Below are 21,814 nucleotides of genomic sequence, written 5' to 3'. Positions count from 1 at the left end.
TGTGTGTGTGTGTGTGTGTGTGTGTTTGAGAGAGGGAGAGAGCCCAAGTGGTGGACAGGAGCTAGAAGGAAACTGTCACTGTGCAGGGACTTATTAATACACCCAGAGACGGAACTGGCTCCTGGGTGCCGTCCACTTGATCCCAACCACCTGGCCAGATGGCATGCCACAGCTTCCCTTTGCTTAAGTAAACACTGAGCTAAGGAAGGAAAGAGCTCATTATCACACCAGAACGGTTTCTAGGCGCTTTACTTTACGCTCTGACAATTACTTTAATTGTAAAACTGATTAACACAGGCATGGCCACAAGTCAACCCTCTGATACAGATGAGGGTTGAGCCTTGAAATAAACAAGAGATGAAACATTATACTTTTGCAAAGTCTACGCCATGTGTGCTGGACAGCAGCGCTGGGCGATATAGAGAAAATCAAATATCGCGATGTATTCGATCAAATAAGATATTAAAAACCTAAGACAATATCCAGTCTCATGTCACAATATAAATATGATATCCATATTTTGCCCAGCCCTACTCGACAGGCCATTTCAGCTCACCTCCAGCCTCATTGGTTCTCAGGGAGGGGTATGGTTAGATTTAATAAGCCAACAGCTGAAGAACATGGGTCATATACTGCCAAGCTGGACACCAGCCAAACGTCTCAAAGTTAGTGCAGCAATATGTTATTAGCTATGCTAGTATGTTCAGACATTCATGGTCCCCAGAGGACCATTCCTAATGACTTTGGTGGTCCTGAATTCTCCTCTGGTGCCACCATGTACTTGACATTAGGATGGATTGCCGTACAATTTGGTACACACATTCATGTCCCCCTCAGGATGAACTGTACTAATCTTTCTGAGCGCTTAACATTTCCTATCGTGCCATTATCATGTTAGGCCTTTTGTTGCTTGAGCAGCGACGAATCAATTATCGAAACTGTTGGATTTATTTCATCAAAAATTTGATTGACTTGTTCACACATCACATCTTCCACAAGTTATGAAATGATAGAACAGATTGTAGGAAAGCGAGAACATACTCAGCGGTCATACAGCTGTCAGACATTCACTTTATTGTTAAAACTCGTTTTGGTATATCAGCCGCTTGTCTTTTTACACCATCTTTGAATTAAAAGGCAAACATATACAGCTTCATCTTCAAAAAAGAACATGCAGCAGTGTCAACATGAGGTCTACCGGGACAAAAAGTCATACAACTTCACCGTATACTTGCAAAGTCTGTGAGCACAAAACTGTCACGTCAAAAAAGAAACGAGGAAGTATTTTGTCTGTTTTACTTCTTAAATCAGCAAAGCTTTAACTTAGTGCGCATCATTCAGCTGGTAAATGTTTTTAATAAAGAAGTTTAAACATGGAAAATAAATATGACCTGACAACATATACACAAGAACAGAAATGCATCCCCACGTGACAGCCCCTCTATATCTGCACTTCTTAAGTATCACTCTGAGGGGAAAAAAGAAAAGATTTCGTAGTTTACTGGAGACACCACAGCCTAGTAAGCGACTCTGCAACTTATTTTGACAGTTGAAATACCGCTATTACAACAATTCATGTTGATCTGACGAAAGGCTACCAAGGTAGTTGGGAATTGGTTAGTTTGAACTAAAGGACCAGTCATGGAGTGCTCAGCTTTTTTTTGTTTTTAAACAAGAAAATAAAGTCACCGCCGAACACGCACCCTAGAAACACGCCCCGCCCTGCCGATCCTCCCACTTCCACAGCAGACTTTACGTTGTACTACCCACCAGTTCATCGGGGGTCACACGGCATTGTACCGCATTTCAATATCTGATACTGTTGCACATGTACTCTGCAACATAAGCACTCAGCTTCCAATGCTGGAGCCAGCACTCTAGAATACTAGGCCATGTTTAAAAGAAAAACCTGAGTAATGAACATGACACAACCATGATGTGCCTTTACGCTCCACCATACGATGACAGCAGCTTGTGGATCCATTGATTATCTCCCTGTCGTCTGTGTTGGTATCCAGATCTCACCGTTACAGGGTCACGCTCCAGACCAAAGCTGAATACCTGTACTTATCGTGAGTACAGATCAACTGTTTTACTGTAGAACATTACTGGATACAATTGTTCAGGCTAGTAAATCAGACTATTTAAACCGAGCCGTATGAAATTAATCGACACCATGCAACATGCAAGTATTTGTTGATGATATTTAATATCACATTTACTGCTTTGGCCAGTTACACGTGACTCAGGCGCTGCAATTTAAAAGGAGAAACCAAAAAGAACAACAAAATTTCATAGGATTTTTAAAACCAGGACAACACTAGTGAACATATTGCACCATCTCTGAACTTCAAAACATGAGTGCAATATTGGATGATGCGAATGAACAATCCTTTAGTGTGGTAACACAGACGAGAGCTCTAATGTCCCCCTCCCTTTCTGCCCGTTTTACATGAGTGGGTCACTAAGAACAGTCCTGTCAGTACAAACGTTGATCTGTGCACTACCTGTACCCAATAACACCAGTATCTCACCTTGCCTATAAATACAGCACGCATAACCGCCTCAAAAACACATTGACAAAAACTCTCAATCATTCTTATTTCTGTAACATCAATTAACCCAAAATCCAATATTTGATTCTGTACAAACCTCAGAAAGAATAGATTTCTTGCTAAAAACAACTTATTATGTTAATGCCACCCATAGAGGGCTCATCACTTAGTTTTCTTCTCGAGCTGGAAGAGATCCAGTATGTCAAGCATGGCCTGTCGGATGTTGGCGCCGAAACGGTGAGAGTCCTGAAATAAAGCAAAAAAAGTGGGAAGACACTTTGAAGAAGTCTCTTTAAGTAACAGACATTGAACAAATAAACTGTCTGTGGGACGGAACTTACAGTTTCTGGGCTTGAGTGTTTGCTGGAGATGTGGAAGTTGATGAGGTTCTCACCAACGATGATGTAGGAGACACCATAACCATCATCAGCCACCTTTAGGACACAAGAGGAAAGACATGCGAGTTTCATCTCAACAACAGTCTCAATGTTTTCAAACTATATCTTCAATTGGCTGGAATGTTCATACATACAAACCCGAAATAAACATGAACAAAGAACAGGTGTGTGACCACCGATTCCTTAGTGAAGACGAAACTAATATGCATCCATCCATAATGGACACACGTTACATTTTACATGAGTTTTCCAACTGCAGAAAGACTCCACAACCCTCTTAAAAATAACCAAAAAAACATCAAAACTGATGGATAACTCACTGGACCAAATCCACCTCCGGAGGACACGTACTCGGGGTGTTTGACCAGATCGAACAGATCGACCTGCTGCAGGGGCGTCTGACTGGTGGACAGCCTCCACGGGTCAGAGAGGACCTAAACAAGAAGGAGACATTTAATCCACCGGATCTCAGCCCAATCAACAGCCTGATGGAGAATCGGTTTGTCTTTCTCTAATACTCAGAGGACAGTTATTAAGGAATGAGCAGATCAAGCTGTTAAATAACACAGAGATGAGCTGGATTTAAATATACTCTATATATTAATATATAATAATATACTGTGTCACATCTAAGTGGAAGGGGAAGAAAAGCGGCGTTTCATTCTTTTGGCGTAGTTAAATTATATGACATTTGTTAACAGGTTATAATTCAGGAAGTATACAAAGCACAATTTACTTACATACACTTAGAGAAAAGTAAGTAGAAGCCTACATTGCAATGAATGCATGTGCCTGTAAACTTAATGAGGCGGTTTAATTAGAAGCAAAGCTTAACAGTTAATCCTCGTGGTTTTCTCTGCATTACTTATTTTTTCCACTTATGGAGTCCTGGAAAAGATTATGTTCAACCACCTACCACACTGTTACATCAATGGTATTACTTTAGTAAATTCAAGTCGGCTTAATTTAGTCCAAACAGCGTGATTTGTTTTTAAAAAGCTTAGACCTGGGCGTGTTTATAAACAAACCCTCTCTGGTGATATTCACAACCCCATGAGAGGAAACTGGCTGAAAGCTCGGAGTTAACCAGTGGTGACATGTTGGCTGACGTTCGCAGGAATGGAAGAGGCCACGGAAGTACATTTGTTGGTGGACGGTGAGTTAATATATTGTATTTCAGTGGTACAAAGTTTTTCTTTGTAATTATATAATACGTCTGTGGAAAATGTAGCAGCTGTGTTTTCACGACGTTCCACTTGAACGCCAAACGTATCGTGTACTCCACTTCCCACGTTGTAACCAAAAGCTCACAAGTTCCATTGGAAGGCAGCATAAAGACCCAGATCTTGGAAACCGACTTTTAAGTGCAACATTGTCAAAAGGTTTAACAGGTGAAGCCTCAACTTCTCATCTTTGTATGAAAAAGTGAGCAGAAGCACTTGGATCAAAGCCACTTTGCTTGTTTTGCTGAAACACCACATTTACAAGAGCCATTGCTCCAGCTGTAAGAGCAGACAACTTAACGACTTGCAACGACACCTCGTACCTCCTTGAGGAAGGGAGAGTCTTCTCCGAGGTACTTGGAAACCACATAGAGGCAGAAAAGGTGGCGATCGATGCCCGCTCCTGTCATCGCCAGGCGGTACATGTTTTGGTGCTTCTCTGCGGCCGCTTTGAGCAACCGGAGAGACTCTTCTCTCTGAAATGAACGGGAAAGAGACAGAAGTTAAACTATCACAGAGCGACTGCGAGTGACTTAAAGTAGCGCTGTAGTCAGGGTCGCGGCGTGTCGCTGCCGTCGAGCCTTACCGTCTCCTCTGCGACCATAGCACGGACAAAGGCACAAGTGTCTGTGGTGCAGGAGCGCACCGTTTCTGTCCGGCCCTCACGGAACAAACGCGTCATGGAGGCTTCGTATGTCAGGCAGAACTTCTTCTTGTCCTGTTGAGGGATAGTATGGATCAGCATCAAAGAGACAAACCGCAAGAAGACGCTTTACAAATGGTTAATGAGTGAACAGTGAATAAATAACAGATACACCAGGTAATGCCATACCGAAACTGCAATTACCAAGGTTGCTATCCAAGGCAATTATCTGGAGCTAAATGCCAATTAGCAACAAAACTTGACGTTAGATTGTTGCTCCATTCATATGTGCTTTTGTTTTATCAAATAAACCTCAAAACGAACAGAAAAATTCAGCCTCAAACTGAAGCTGAACACAGTTTTGATTAACTCCTTCATTGAAAAAGTTTGACAATCTTCAGTGACGCGTTGATTGGCATGTTGAGACTGCTCTCTGCTGGAGATTCAGAGGAACGTCACTGGAGTGCGTCGGCTATTATATTTGTAAGCATAACACGTAAAGGCCGCTAAACGACAATGAAATAGATGTGTCCAATGGTTATTACTTAGGAACCAGTGACATGTACTTGCCCTGTAATGGGCCAGCTGCAGGGCGATCTGGATGAAGGCATCAGGACTGGTGCGGCACTTCTTTATCAGACCCTTGCCAAAGTCATTGAAGGGGAAAATGTGAGAGTCCACATCATCAGCCAGAGTCCTGGCTACTGTCAGAGAGCTCTGGATGACGTCCTGGCACTAGAGGAGGTGACAGAGTCACATGTTAGACAACATACTGAGAAAGCTCAGAGTAATCAAATTTACATCAGTGACGTTTGTAGATTTCAGGCTCAACACCAGTTATTGTCACATTTTAAATTTCCAATAAACAACACCCAACAGCCCTTTCTCTACATCTTCACATTTCAGTAATAAAATACCAACACTGATGCACATTGTTCAGGCTGCCAGCAGAGGGAAGCCAAGGCCTGTGCATATCAAATCCCAGCTGATATATATATATTAATCAATTTCCTGCATTTCATTTCTTACTGTTTTTATTGTTTCAATGAATGTTCTTAATTGTTTTTAAATCTCCTTTTCTTTTCCCTTATGTTTTGATGCTTTTATGTGAGGCACTTTGAATTACCTTGTTGAAATGTGCTATACAAATAAACTTGCCTTGATAGTATTCTACATCAGCTCTTGAGATGGTCAAACGGCTTCCTGAAACACCCTCACACGGTGTCCACCACGGTGTCTGCATATGTGTATATGCAGACAGAGCTGAGTTCCGATCTGGCGCATCAGATCACAAAAGTCGATTTGAAAAGACAAGTGTAACCGCGGCCTATTTCTGTCACTTTTGATGTGTACAAACAAGTGCAAAGCAGCACAATTAATGTCTGTCAGGAGAGACAGTCATCTCCATATTTAAACGGTTAGCATGCGCCGTCCTCTTTATGACGGCCGGCTTTTCTCCCTACGTTTGAGCGAGGCCAAACTCTTGAAACCAGGGATTTCAGTTTCTGTTACATTTGCTTTCGATTGCCCGACACCCGTTAACTGGCAACTAAGCGATGAATATCGAAGAAAAAACACAAAACTATGTCAAATACAAGAGGTGTTTTCCTTTTACTGCAACACTCCACTGACTCAATAAGCTGCGGCGCTTCATTTTTAAGTTCTACATTGATCCAATATCTTTTGGATTATATGTTCGGCCTTTTCTTTTATTTCCTTACGTTTGTTGCCCACCTTTAAATCAGGCAAACACACACACACACACACACACACACACACACTGTGGTGTGGTTAACCGCTCAACGGTTGACAGTTAACATCCCAACTTTAAACGATTGTGCCTTATTGTGTTTAGTTCTTCTTGAGCATAACCGACCCGTACCTCAGCAGCGATGTCCCACGACAGCCTCTGAGGACCCGGCAGGTTGGGGTGGGGCTCCCCACAGCAGTGACCCTGCTCAGTATATCCCAGCTTAATAGGGTCCATGGAAAGAACATGCTGCAATGCAGAGAGTCAACACAGAACATGAATAACTCAATTAAATAGAAGGCATGAAATTGATGCATTTCAAATTTCTGTCTTAGATAAACTGAGGTACACATTGTTTGTGACATAATAATGCACTTTAATGCACTTTAATGCAAGAATGCAAAATGAATTCGATAAAAACAACATGATGTACCTCCCAGAGATGGCCGATGATCGGAGCATCAGCCCAGGAATGCTCTGCGTTCAGTCCCATGGTGCCATTCTTAAAAACTATCAGGTTAAAGGACTTATCAAACCATCTGAATGAAAAAAAAAAAAAAAAGAATAAACAACTTCAGTTTATATATACATGAACTCTTCTAATAATCTGAAACGAAAGGTATCGGGTTTATCTGCCCCACCTGTCGTAGCACTTCCCGTGGAGGAGGGACTTGGCGTAGCTGTCCAGAGACTTGACTGGGTTGTTTTCTTCGTAGCGCTGCTCGGTGTCGTCGAGGGTAACAAAGAAGGCTGCCTTCTCGATGGTGTCCAGAGATTGCTTGTTCTTACCGCGGCCGAAGTAGGTCTCTCGAGCGTTGGCCCATGGGGTCCTGCAAATGACAAATTACATACAATCCAGCAATGCCTTACAGGAGTCAGGCCTACTTGTAACTAGTGCAAACAAGTCTCACCTCTGTGTGAGAAAAGTGGGCTGTGTGGGAGGGCAGTACTGGACTTATTTCTTGCATTTTTGTAGTCACTGCCACACCCTTTCCTACCTTCAAATACTCCTCTCACAGTCAGTACCAGCGCCCAACCAATACAGCGTCTTGGCCCATATTATGGCTAGATTTCAGCTCATCGCACATGACAGCACGTCGGTCAGCCAGTAAGAAGTGACAGCACAGATCCAACACAGACATGTCCGAGGTCATTTAGAAACAGCGTTGCCATCACACAGTTTTTCCACTATATTTGTTGTTCAACAGCAAAATGTCCCGCTCTGTGCAATTTATTACGATCAAATTTAAGAGATCCGTACAGAAAATGTTTGTTATATACCATCGCTGACTATCAGACAATATATTGTTAGAAAATGTTCTAAATTCTCAAATTTTGATGACTCAAACATGTGATATCAGTTGGGCTAAGGTCAGTCCTAACTCCTTAGAACCAACTTGTGTATCCCATTTAAAAAAAACTCTGATGTCGGTGTCAGCGTCACAAAATGCCAACAAATTAAAATATTCCTTTATTTTAACCCTTAATATGCCAGTTATTTCACATATTGTCACTACTGCTTTTATGAAACAACACAAAACACTGTGTGTATACTAAATGCAAAGGGGGGATTATTTTCAACGATGAGCAACAACATTGATTTTTGCTGCATTGCATCACACACTGCAGTGCTCCGCAATACAGCAGCAATGTGGAAACCAGTAAAATAGTATGCATTTGCCCCACAAGGCAAACATCCCAAAATGGCTCAATCTGGTGGAAAACAGTAAAAACTATCATTTCAATTTTGATATCAGGGCTCTAGATTGAAAGTCTGGTACAAAAGAATGCATGATTTTATGCTGTAATGGCAGTCAGGGTAGGGATGTTTTGTCCTTAAGGGTCTGAAAGTTTATCATAGACCAATTATAGGAGCTGAGGTTGAACTTCTGAAATTCGGAAAAAACAAAAAACACGAAAAACAAAAAGTCCTTAGTGATGCATAACGGTTAAAGTGTACGTCTCCAGTATAACAACCCTGTATAACTACAGAATGCAGATCACTACTCCACTGAATACGTGCCGTGTCTCTTTACTTCCTGTCGGGCTACACTACATGGTGTAAACTGCGTGGCCTCATCGATACCGGCTGCAGCTCGCTCTGCAATGCCACCCACCTGTCCCCTGCGGTCAGCGCGGCTAGTCTCTCCTCTCCCGGCAGAGGCTCGGTGGTGTCGGCCAAGATCCTCGCCATCTGCTGCTCGATCTCCCGTGGCAACAGCAACCGGCCGTCATAAAACATCCACACCTTGAAGAAACGTCCCTTGTGGTACACAGCTATGTGTTTGCTATTGTTCACGTGCTGGAGGACGTCTGGGAGAGAGGGACCAATGGTGAGGAGAGAGAGAAAAAGTGGAAAACGGAGAAAGAAAGACAATTGGAGTGTTGTGGCTGATGGCAGAGAGCAGCTCCATGTGTTACGTGTATCTCGGTGCATCTTTAAATTGCACGTGATTCAAATGTCAAAAAGAAGGCAGCCGTTTGAATGGAGTGTGGATGTCACAGCATTTGATTTCTGGGATTAATAGAAGTGGTAGTAACCAAATCTGGCTCCCAGTTGTGAAATGATGTGATATCTACAACACAGACTTCTGTTGAGAGAAACATACTTTTTTGTGGGCTCGTTTTTTATTTCTGTGGGCATCCTTCTTAAATTAACTTGAAGGGCAAAAACAACAACAATTGAATTCAAAATGATACTACATGATGGCAGGGAGTACTATCCAGTTCAAAAACTAAAGAAGCTTGAAAATGGACGTGCGGAGAGTGAGATGAAAAGAGAAAGTAATTTGGGAACAGGGTGGTGGTTCAGAATACAATGAATTGAGGCAATGCTTGTTTGAACAGCACCGTGCACAACCAGGGGAAACTAATTCAAAAGCATCACTTGCATCTTTGAAACAGAGTTAGGATATTGTTTTTGGAGACGCTCAGGGATTCAAACAAGCATTGCTCTCGATACAGGCAGGACAAAGGAGGGGATACTCACGCTGGGACCAACCACCACCTCACATCCAGGTCAAACTGGGCCTACACCTCCAGCAATGTCAACATAAATATAACTGGCTTTGGAAATTTAAAAAAAGAAATAAGTTGTATTTAACACTTAACATTAAACCTATGACAACCTGATGGGTGAACTTTTGTGTTTTATTCAAATCTGTAAATGTATCACTTACATTTAAATCAAAAGTAGTACTTTTTCACCACTGAATTCACATTTTTCTTATACATTTTGGTTAATTTAAAATGAATCGTAAGTCACTAATGTCCTCTAAAGCCAGAGAGATAAAGTATTCAATGTTTAGGTGTCACCACAGCTCACGGTCTTTGTCCTGAGGCTTCAAGCTTTCATACTGAACTGATGGTCTTTGCATTGTGCTATATCATGCATTAGAAGTCCTTTCCACACTGTCCGTGCATGTTACTTATCATTTTAGTTCTTCTACGACTGAACAACAGCACATAAGTTTCAATAAAGTTCTTGTTTCAGTGCTTTCTATGCTTGAAAAAGCATATCATGATATTTCTGCAGGCTGTCTGCCCCGTCACAGGTCATTTAACGCTAAACTAACTATGACCACCAGCCAAAAGTAAAAGTATTCTATTATCCTTCTAACTCCATGAACATACTGAACATACTGAACTGTATGTGAAATATTACCAATAGATTCCCTTTGTAAATATATGCATTTTAATGTTTTCAGGCCAGCGTAACACCGTTTGACATTTCCAGGTCTTACCTTAACAATATCGCTGCCTTGCTTTCTCAAACACTAGACTTTAGTCACATGCAAATTAGTCCTTCAATGTGCATCGACCTTCACACATGCATTATTTATTCATGGAGGTCAGACTATCTCTAATTCAAACACATGGACAAATGTGCCAAGGAGAAGTACAGTAGGAGTAGTGCGGAGGAGGCGGCACTGCTAAAGACTCTACCTGTGTCTACACCTGGGACACGACAGCTGTTGAACATAGACTCGTATTGGGCTGAGCACATGGGAATAGTGTTTTGGAGCATGAGCTGAAAAGCAAAAGGGGAGAGTCAAACACAGACATGGCAAACTAATTCTCAAAAGAAAAAAAAAAAAAAAATCCCCTCGAGAGCGCAGCAGACACACACCTACACAGAGAGGAGCACAGATGAAGGGAAGAGGGTAATGAGGATTGGTTTGATAAGAGGAGGAGAAGGGACCTGAGAAGACTGCTGGGGAAGGAGACATGAGAAGGGTCCAGAAACCAGGGGTCTGCCATCTCAATGCCACCAGCAAAGCCCTAATATCTGCAGTAGAATTTGTATTAAAATAGACATGTTTTACACTTAAATTTTGATATCTCCCAGATAGACAAAACTAACAAAACGCCAATGAGAAGTGAAGTATTTTAGGGCTGTGCTGTTGAGAATGAGACGAGTAGTCGGGGTTTCCAATAGCTGTTGCCGTCGCAAGAGCGAAGGGTTGAGAGGGCATGGCGGGGGGTGTGCCCTCCTCTTACCTGTCTCCAAACCAGGGACGCGGGTGGTGTTAAACATCAACTCCCATTGAGCCGAACACAGAGGAACCTTGTTCGCCAGCAAGTAAATCTAACGCAGCGTCCGACACAGCGAAGGGACAAGACAGTAAAACAGAGACAACTGAATGTGAGTGTGTAACAGGGCGAGCTCATGCATTGCTTTGTTTGTATAGTGCCGTACAATTGGTCTGTGCAGCAGGTCCGTTTGTATTGTAAAATGCATGTCAGGATTGTGCAAATGTAAAAAAAACAGAAAGTAATTTGCACTGGCATCATGCAGGTTGGTAAAGGAAGAGGACTGACAGAGGAGCGGGAGGAGAGGACACTGATGTGTCTCACTGAAATCACCAGCATTCATTAGCACTCATTCACTGAGTCTTTAGAAAATGCTGCTGATTTCACGGCCAACATAGCTCTACTTCCATCAAAACAGGCAAAAAGCACAGTCAGTTAGACACAGTGAGCGGAGGACAATATCAAGCACCGGCATAATCACCGGTTAGATAATCTAACTTTAAGACCACACAAGAAAGGGCCGTGAACGACAAGCTGCTCTCATTGTAAAGTTAAAAGACAAAAACACAGATAAGAACTGTAAATAAGAAGAGATAAGAACTATAAATCAATGAATAATACACGAGAAGGTTACACATTTACTTTGGATCAATATGAGCTGTTGTCGTTTACGTCGAGGTATGTGGATTAACCGCAGCGAACCAAAATCATTTCAAAAGTCAAACGGGGAGGAAAGCGCTCTGTACTCACTGGCTTGATCTGGGCTCGGTCCAGTTTCCTCCTGTAGAGCATGATAGCATGGATGGCATTACCTGCTCTGGCAGCCTGGATGGAGGTGGGGAACACATACAGGAAGTCCTGCAACAAGGTATCAATTAATAATCATTCACATGTCATCCAACACGCCCTACTGCCATGAAAAGCACGAGACGTGACTTATAAATGCAAACGGAGGAGCAGCCTGAACAAAATGGCCCCGTGTGATCCATCCATAGGTTCTTTGTAGTTATTTTGGCCAAGGGCTGTATGCACACACATAGTCAGCCATCATGACCTGCTATTTTAAGCCTGCTGTTGTTCCACTGACCCCATACCGAGTCTACGTCCTTTAAGAGCGCTGCTTCATAAGCAAGAGCAGAGATCCATTTTGGTCAAAGCTCAAAACAGACATTTTTGTGTTGGATAAGTGTTCAGTCTAACTTCTATTGTCTATTCAATAACAGCCCCTTCAGTCTGCTCTCGCACTCATTCAGGCAGGAGCATAGAGAGGGCGCTGTGGGTTTCAGTGCCTCTTGTAGAACCTCAGTTCTTGATGGTTCTCCTGGTGAGTTCACCGGGTCCGTGATCACAAATCTGACCGGGATTTGGAGCACTCAACCTGCCCACTGGGAACAGTAAAGACACAAAGCAATACAGTGACTGCAGCTTAGCCAGCCAAGATGCTGGAGATCCCAAGATTGTAAGACCGCAGCTGTAATGAGTTCCCCTGAGACATACTGGAGGTGCATGGGGGTTATGCTGCCAATTGGGTGTCCTTACCTTCCACAGAAAAACATTTGGTTGCCAACTTTGCATAGCTATCACACACAAGATTAGACAAGTGGTACGCAACAAAACCCGTACTTCAGAAAGGTCAGTTGTAAGAAGCTACAACTGTAGGATTAAAGTACTATCAAGCATTCTATTCACATCAACAACTTTATCTTTAGGCAGAGCTGCCATAAAGCTGCTCAAGAGCTCATTTGACTAAATGTCACTTACAGTGTGGTAAATCAAACCAATCTTCGTGACAAACTTTTTTGACATTTTGATGATACTTTGTACATACCTCACCACTTATTACACTCACACTAAAGCACTGAAAGCTTCTGAAATGTATTCGGAACACTAAACACACACTTTCAGAGAATGAATCACAGCCTACATGGAGACGCTTGTTGCTTAATCTATAAACAAAAGGCTGAGCGGTTGTTTGTTAACAGATACACACGTAGAGATGTCTTACCATGGCATAGTAGTTGCTGTTGACCATGATGGGCCCACGGCCTCGAAGGTAAATATACTCTTCCCACCAGTCACTGACCTGTGCAACACAAAGAAAGGGAGGTGACATTATTGACAGATTGAAGCTAAATTACTCAGGACAGCGTCCAAAACTCTGACAAAAGAGCAGAGAAGAGAGACTCACATAGTTAGAGGCCCACCAGGACTTGAGTTTGAGGTACCACTGCAGTCTGGGTCCCAGATTCTTCTCAAAGTCTTTAGTCAAGCCCTCCATCCGTTCATACTGCTCATCATCCATCAGTGGACGCACTGACTCCAGGTACTGGCCACACACAGAGAAGCAAAGGGTTATCAGAGAGCCACGCATTAAGTTTGTTTAGCGGCTCTGCCTCAAGCTGTAAACACACTGTGTTTACGCAGCAGTGTGTGACATGACGCGCATCAAATGCTGCAACTAGCACAGACAGGAAGCGTCGCACTGCAGTGCGTAAACAGAAAGCACAGCCATACGGACTCTATATACCTAGAAACAAAACAGAGGCGGCTGGTGGAAATTACCCGTCTGCAGGTGTCCTTGATAGTGGGAACAGGTAGTCGCGGCAGGGAGTTCTGGAAACTGTAGAGCATTGGCTTCCTGCCAGAGAACACCTTCACTAATACCTGGACAAGAGGAACAGATAAAGGGGGGGCAGGGAGACGTCAAAGTTACACATTGTGTTGCATCTAGAAACCTTTAAGGCATGAAGCAAAGTGCAAACATGTACCCAGTGGGCTAAACTAAAAAGAACCAAGAGCTGAGTCTTGTATCTTTGACTCAGTACAGTTACTTGAATTGAATCATTTTAAATTATATTCTGGGTATTTTTAAAGAAAAGAATTGCATGAGCCATTCCTGTCAGTATCTGCTGTGAAGTGAACTGCACAGAGGAGCCCATTCATCGTCTCACCAGCCACACACGAGTAGACCAGGACACAGAGCCATGGCGGGTATGCATCCAGCCGTGCCACGACAACAGGGACTTCAGGACATTCCTCATAATCATGATTATGCTGACCCACAGGCCCGTGCCCACCAGAACACCTCCAACAATCCTCTGGCTGTCAGTGGACATGTATCGACTGTGGACAGAGACAAAAGAGGGGGGGGGGGGGGGGGGGGGGACCAGGACAAAAATACAGAGGGGCTCAATGTGAGATTAGCAAAGTAAGACTTTCTTAAATCAGATCAGTGAGATGATGTGGTGTAATGAATACATATAATAAAACTACTACCAACAGATGACTCCAAGAGAGAGTGCACAACAATAACACAATGGACAAAGGTCACGTGAAGTCATGACTGATAAACACGTGCACGTCACTTATCTTGACAGGATTAAAACACGCGCACACACATTGTGAGCGATTAACTGCCAATGGTAAAATCCTAAACCTTTTATAAATCAGTATAGCCAGTGTCACTGGTGATTTGACATTTTATAAACTTAAGAAGCTGCACGGCTTTTCTGCAATTTCAGTGTTTGCAACACCAACAGGTGCTCTAACCATAAAAAACAATCATTGGAATAATAACGTAACGATACGGTCATAAACACCCTCAACTTGAGGGAGACTCCCCCAGCATTGTTGGTGAGACATTAAGTGTTTTCATAATATCCCTAAACATGATTAACACTGTTAGCAAACAAGAAGATTGTGTGGTGGACAGCTGGAACAAAAGGTGAAAGAAATATAATTACAACTTTATAATCTGTTAGGCCGAAGAAAACAGGCCTATGTGTTGTCTTGTGAAACACGGCGTCAACATTCCATTACGATGCGTTTGACAAGACGGGGCATTTTCACATGCCAACAACTTACTCCACACCTATTTTACAGCCTAAACTACAGCACAGCTAATCCTCCCTATAATTGCTCAGGGCTTCCTCTCAAGCACTGGGCCAACTTGTATAGTTATGGCAAATAGCATGGTAATGTCTCGACAGGAACACTCTCCGTTGATCCATATTGGGCCAATAACGGAGGGGTTTTTTTGGCTTTCCTTGACACCATGTCATTAAAGGCCTCGTGATATCGGTGGCCTTACCTGATGGGCATGTGTTGTCCCAGCTTGGCAATCAAGCCCAGAGAGGGATCCAGCTGTTGATATTTGTTGTAGGACATGTAGGACACCACCACTATCATGAACCCACCAGGGCTGCCCGGGTACACACCAGTCATTACCCCATTCTGTGGAAAGGTAAAGCAAATGAAAGGCGGCAAACGTCCCCTGAGTCACAGAGAGCACATAGTCTATAAGGGTATGCTTTGATAACAGTGCTTTGGGTCTTGAAAACCAATGAGAGATATCATTAATCAATATCAACAATCAGGAAAGTGGGGAAACTGACATCAGCTGTTTTGGGTTTGAGTGACTCGGTGTGATGCGTGTAAACAGACGGTCAACTAGGCCAAAGGCTACGACACAAAGGACAGACAGGAAGGTTACCGTCTCCCATGGCTCTTTAAGAGTTAGTGACCGTCCAGAGTAGGCAAGTTAATGTAACCCAACACACCAATTTACAGTAGGACAGCAATTAATACATGAAAACAGAGCATTACTGGGGCCCTTACAATGAAGCTTACCGAGTAAATATTTACTGAGAATGGAAATTAATTAGTGCGAGACACTTATAGTAGAGAACAAACAGGCCGCAGTAACAGTAAATCAGTCACAGGTCATAAAATAATTGGCCGCACATGCTGCACAGAAACCCGGTGGACTTTGCTCTCCCAGATGTCCGACACCTCTCACCTTGAAGCGGATGAACCTTTTCTTCCAGGAGTGCAGGCCAGAGAGGTAGATCTGGCGTAGAGCCTCGTGGCACAGCTGGAGGTTGATGCCATCCGGAGTGACGGTGAACTGGAAGGCCACCGCCTGGTGAGCTTCTGCCATGGTGGCTGCTGCTGTACAGGGTCACTGAGGGCGAGCACAGAGCAAGATAATAAAGTTAGTCAAGAGGACGTTTCAAGAAAGTTTTTTCATCAAACATAAAAAGGTAAAGGGAGATGTATGTCAAAAACACTGACCCAGCCACATCAATGTTCTCTTACTTTATGTTATGTGGATCGAGTAAATTCATCACAACAGGGATACTGAGTCACAACAACCAACATCATACAGTCACAACATCCCGATATCTGGACGAGGCTTAATAATTGTTGTCAGGCAGATATCAGATCAATCTTTCGGATTGACCAGCTCCCGTCACAGTTATTTGAAATCAGAAGTCATTGTTCCTCGACGGCGCTGCAGCGTGCCTAATTTCCAAGATTTAAATCAGTTTAAGCTCTTTGTAGGAAGTGGGAGCCGGTTCTTATTGGCTTTCAAGCGTTCTAGTAGGCACTAGAAGTAGATCCGGACGGATCACAGATTGATCCGTGATCCTTACGGATCACCCCTCACGGTTCGGCACACGCGTGTGAGCTGACGATGTCGTGTCAGTTACTCATCACCGAACTGGTGAGGCAGGTGAGGCATTATATCCTTTACTATCAAAGAGCCGACACAAGGAAAACCATTTTATTCCAAACTACAAGTTCCTTGTATTGTTAATTTGCAAAGCTTCAGTGAGCTATTGCATGTCTAAAATGTTAATATGCAATTTAGGGGCGACCGTGGCTCACTGGGTTAAGAGGGTTGTCTGGTAACCGCAGGGTCAACGGTTCGATCCTCGACTAGGACGTGTCACGTGTCGTAGTGTCCCTGAGCCCCGGCTCCCCGGGCACCTATCATTGGCAGCCCACTGCTCCCTATATACAGGGATGGGTCACATGTAGGGGTGTCACGGATCACAAACCTCACGGTTCGGTTCGGTTCAGGAGTCACGGTTCGGATCATTTTTCGGATCAACAAAGAAAAGGGGAGGAGACAAATATAACTTTGCTTTCCATTTATTAATTAAAGAACTTCAAGAACACTTAAAGCAAAGAAAATATTGAAGATGTCCAATTTGAAACAAAATTAAATAAATAAATAAAAATAATACATTCAAGAATTCTGTTAAGTTTAAGTGCAACATGAGGTATGTTGATATCCTCGTCCTTTGATCAATATTGAAAGAAAGAAACAGCCAGTGAGCTAGCTTCCACTGTTTACACTGAACTGAACTGCTCAGCAACACCTTAGGTCTATGTTTACTTCCTGTCAGGTTATGCCATTCAAATACACAATAATGTTACATTACTGTGACATTATTTTCAAAAAGATGAGAATATCTCCATTGTCTGGGGAGAGGGTCGACCTTTCTGTGGTGACTGGAATATTATTGGGCCTGTCTAGCTTCACTCTGATGCTTCTGTCAGCACCTGTGTGTCTGTGTGGCGCTCACAGAGGGGGCGTGTCTACAGCGCCGGACTAAGAATCACTCCGCCGTGGTGAAAGCAGTCTCTACAGTCTTTTCCTTCTCATAGACATCTGGAACAGCTTCACACTGAAGTGGGTGCGTGAGTGGACTTCGTAGCGTGGCTCAAGCATTTTAACCAGATTTAGAAATCCTTTGTTTTCGACAACGGAGTGTCGTGGACATTCCGATGTTTTGCCGTTGTCGTGTGTCTCTCTTTAAATAACGCCGACATACCATAACTGTTTGTCCACCACCCTCATCCCGTCATTATACGTTACAGGGAAGACAAAATGTTCCCAAACTTGCGACTTAAATGACGCCGCGGCTTCTGACGTTCCTCCGCTCGCCATGACTTCACCGTTAAATGCTTCTAAGCTGCTCCGTTCACGTGAACACACTACTGCTTTATATCTGTTCACTGACACTCTGCATTGATATTCGGGGACTTGTTACTTGAAAAGGAACAGCAGCAGTAGAACTTTATTACACACTATGATGATTACGCTGTGAAAAAAAAAAAACTCGATTGATCCGCGGTTCACAAGTGATCCGAACCGTGAGGGGTGATCCGAACGGATCACGGCTCGATCCGTGACACCACTAGTCACATGCAGAAGTCAAATTCCGTGTATATGTATATGACAATAAAAATGGTTTCTTTCTTTCTTTCTTAATATGATATGGGAGCTAAGAAGGGAAAGGAGTGGGGAGACAACGGAAAGCTTAGTGGGAACTGATTTTAAGTCTGCAGAGGTGACATCTCTAACTTTGCACTGCCATCATCCACCACCTCCAGTAGTGGAAGAGATCTTGGCACACAATCTTAATAATAAAGTGAGTTCAGGTAAATAACCTTGATGAAAGGGTCTGGTCTACAGCTCATATTTTGCCATGTCGGTGCATTATCTTACCCGGTATCCAATACCGCAGATTTCTTGTCTTTTGTAATTATGGAACTAATAAGGCTTCCAATACTAAGATTTAATTGGTATTCTTTTTGTATGTACTGATTGTGAACCGGAGGTAAGGTGGTTAGCATTATGAGTGTCTCGGCTACATCCATGTCTGATTTAATTATTGCTTATGCACAACCGGAGGAATCCGTTAAATATACGGCACCACTTTAGATGATATATGAATGAGCCGATGACAAGTTGTGTACTGCTATATATATTGAACAAGGCATATTGTCTTTAAAGATATATATTTCTCACCAGAAATCCCTCTTCTAGGACGTGACATGAGATATAGTATAGTATTGTATATGACCTACAAAGTAACCAACATCTTTCATGGTTCTGGAGGCCCAGATCACATGCTTTCACTTCAAATTAAACCTTTTTTGGGCCACCGCAGGCATCGGAGAGCAGCAGTGTGTGCGTGAGAACTACAGACTAGCTGTGCCACTGAGAAGGACCTGTTTACGTTATGGTTTCACTTTCCTTTTCGCTAAGACTACCGCAAACGTTTCTCTGCAAAGCTCATCTGTGTTTCTAAAAGCAAAACAATGTTTTGCTTTAGCTTTGAAAGAGTCTTGAAAGAGAGTTTTTATTTCATTCAACACGAGCCCTCTGAAAGCAGGACACGTCTCGGTTTGTACGCTTCCAGTCCTGTGAAGGAGCACAGCCTCCACCGAGCAGTCCCCTCCCCCCGCTACTTTACAACGTCACATGATCCACCCTGTGATGCAGAAACTAGGGGAAAGGTCGCAGCGCTGCGCCGCTTAGACAGCGGGCAAACCTGGCACCGTAGTACTCACAAAACCCTCCAAATGCACCGAGCACATCCCATTGTTGTCACAACGAAGCCACCCAAAACATATTGGTTTGGAATATGGGATAATTAGCGTTTGGACAATTTTTTTTTTTTACTGTAATACAAGTTGCAGAAGCAAAAGCCAGTCTAGCGTTAATTAATCATGTCAAGTACCCGTATGTCGTCGTGCACTTAACGTTGCGTATATCTGCATTATGATTCTGACCGTAAACGCCACCCCCCACACGAAGCATGTTTACCAGATGTCGTTACTAAACACTTCACACAGACACGCCTGGGCATTGGGAGGTTACATTTATTTTGGTGTTAAATGAAGTATCCTGCCCACGTGGTCTGGTTGAAAAAGGGGTCGATATATGCACCATATTCTGTATTATAATCCACACAAGCAGCGTGTCCAGTCATATGCAAAGAAAAACAAAGGGTGTCATCTCTACTTGTATGGCGTCCTTACAAACAGGACACCATGTACTGACCTTCACTGGCAGGTGACCGTCTCTTTAGCTACTATCACACATCACAAGCACGAACATATCACAGGCTATATTATGTGTTATTATGGTATACAGAGCACGAATGCGTGAGTTGTAATTAACAGAGCTGCCGGTAAATGTAGTTGTCAATGGATGACCTTTACTTGGACTTTCGCCCACATTCATGTCATGAACGACGCAGGAATGCCAACCAGGTCCCTACCTGGACCGTTCAACGTAAGATCACATCAAGGGAAAGGCATAACAGGTTGAATGTTTAATTCAGATATCCAGCAGAGGCCTTTTTGAACATGCCCACAACCTTAGAAAATCAACCTTCAATCCAAGCCCATGGCTGCGAGGGTAATAAGCAGTCCTCCTCGAGGCGTAGGTACGACTTTCATGAGTCAAGACTTCATTCCCGACTGCTACACACCGAAGAAGCGCACAGCCGCCCGGTTATGTTAATGCGGAGGTCTGGAAATCTACTGTACGTCATAAACCCCGCACAGCTTTCAGCACCGGGCCGACGAGGAAATGCAACAAACCGACACGAACGTGCGCTGCGCAGACATAACGACAGCTGCCAGAGGGGTTTGCGTTTTAGCTCGTCGGTCTTTTTTAAATAAATAAATACTGCAGCCATATTTGCACAGCTTCTTCCAAAACGGCCGAGTAAAGAGCCAAAAGCGACGCCGGGACACGCAGTAGAGAGAAAAAGAAGGAGAATGATCACTCACCAACCCTTTCTGTCGGTCTGAGAGAGCAGAGCCGTCTGTGACGCCGCTCGGCTGCTATAAACTGTGCATGAATGAGAGCATAGACTTGTACACACACACACACACACACACACACACACACACAGCCTGCCCCCTTTTGCTTTCAGTCAAGTGGCCAACAGAGCACGTGATAGTAGAAACAGCGCCCCCTGCGGTCTCTTGATATATATATATATATATATATATATATACATATACATATATATACACATATATATATATATATATATATATATATATATACATATACATATATATACACATATACACACATATATATATATACATATACATATATATACACATATACATATACATATATATACACATATACATATACATATATATACACATATACATATACATATATATACACATATATATATATATATATATATATATATATATATACACATATACATATACATATATATACACATATATATATATATATATATATATATATATATATATATATATATATATATATATATATATATATATATATATATATATATATATATATATATATATATATACACATATATATATATATATATATATATATATATATATACACATATACATATACATATATATACACATATATATATATATATATATATATATATATATATATATATATATATATATATATATATATATATATATATATATATATATATATATATATATATATATATATATATATATATATATATATATATATATATATATATATACATATACATATATATACACATATATATATATATATATATATACATATATATATACATATACATATATATACACATATATATATATATATATATATACATATATATATATATATATATATATATATATATACATATATATATACATATACATATATATACACATATATATATATATATATCTTTCTTTCTTTTTGGTCTCTTGTGCTATAGAGCAGAGGTTGTACGAGGACAAGTTATGGCAGGCTGGAAATGACGTCACCGATACCAGCACCAGGTAGTGCATGCACCCAGACTGATGAGTCGTACAGACAATGTACGTCACCTGTGTGGCTGCAGATTGTCAGTCACTACACACCTTTTTCACAGCAGACATTTTGATACGCCATCTTCGCAGTGATGACACAGCTTAACTGCCAACTGATCCAAAAATGGACAAAGAGGTGGCACTGAGGCAGGCTGTCTGCTCTGCTGCATCACCCATGCAGCAGAGCAGACAGCTAGCAACTAATGACCTGGTAAAGCACCTGTCACTCAAAGTGGCCACACCCTTAA

At 42.2% G+C, this 21,814-nt stretch overlaps 1 protein-coding gene across 1 annotated transcript; it reads right to left on the bottom strand.

Annotated features, from left to right (window-relative positions):
• Window positions 1-1,051: 1,051 nt before the first annotated feature.
• On the bottom strand, window positions 1,052-20,584 carry cpt1ab (carnitine palmitoyltransferase 1Ab (liver)). The gene is made up of 19 exons (XM_079268120.1): window positions 20,481-20,584; window positions 15,901-16,065; window positions 15,193-15,335; window positions 14,054-14,225; window positions 13,665-13,766; window positions 13,291-13,428; window positions 13,108-13,185; window positions 11,853-11,960; window positions 10,515-10,599; window positions 8,687-8,882; window positions 7,211-7,399; window positions 7,003-7,108; window positions 6,702-6,818; window positions 5,390-5,554; window positions 4,763-4,894; window positions 4,500-4,652; window positions 3,274-3,387; window positions 2,897-2,989; window positions 1,052-2,801 (listed from the first exon to the last, which is right to left on the bottom strand). Exons 2-19 carry the CDS (start codon window positions 16,039-16,041, stop codon window positions 2,718-2,720), a joined length of 2,316 nt encoding a protein of 771 aa, XP_079124246.1. The 5' UTR covers window positions 16,042-16,065; window positions 20,481-20,584; the 3' UTR covers window positions 1,052-2,717.
• Between the last annotated feature and the right edge of the window lie 1,230 nt (window positions 20,585-21,814).

Source organism: Melanostigma gelatinosum, assembly GCF_949748355.1.
Source record: "Melanostigma gelatinosum genome assembly, chromosome: 1".
NCBI lineage: Eukaryota > Metazoa > Chordata > Actinopteri > Perciformes > Zoarcidae > Melanostigma > Melanostigma gelatinosum.
The sequence above is the reverse complement of the archived record's forward strand: the minus strand, read 5'-3'. Positions and strand labels throughout refer to the sequence as shown.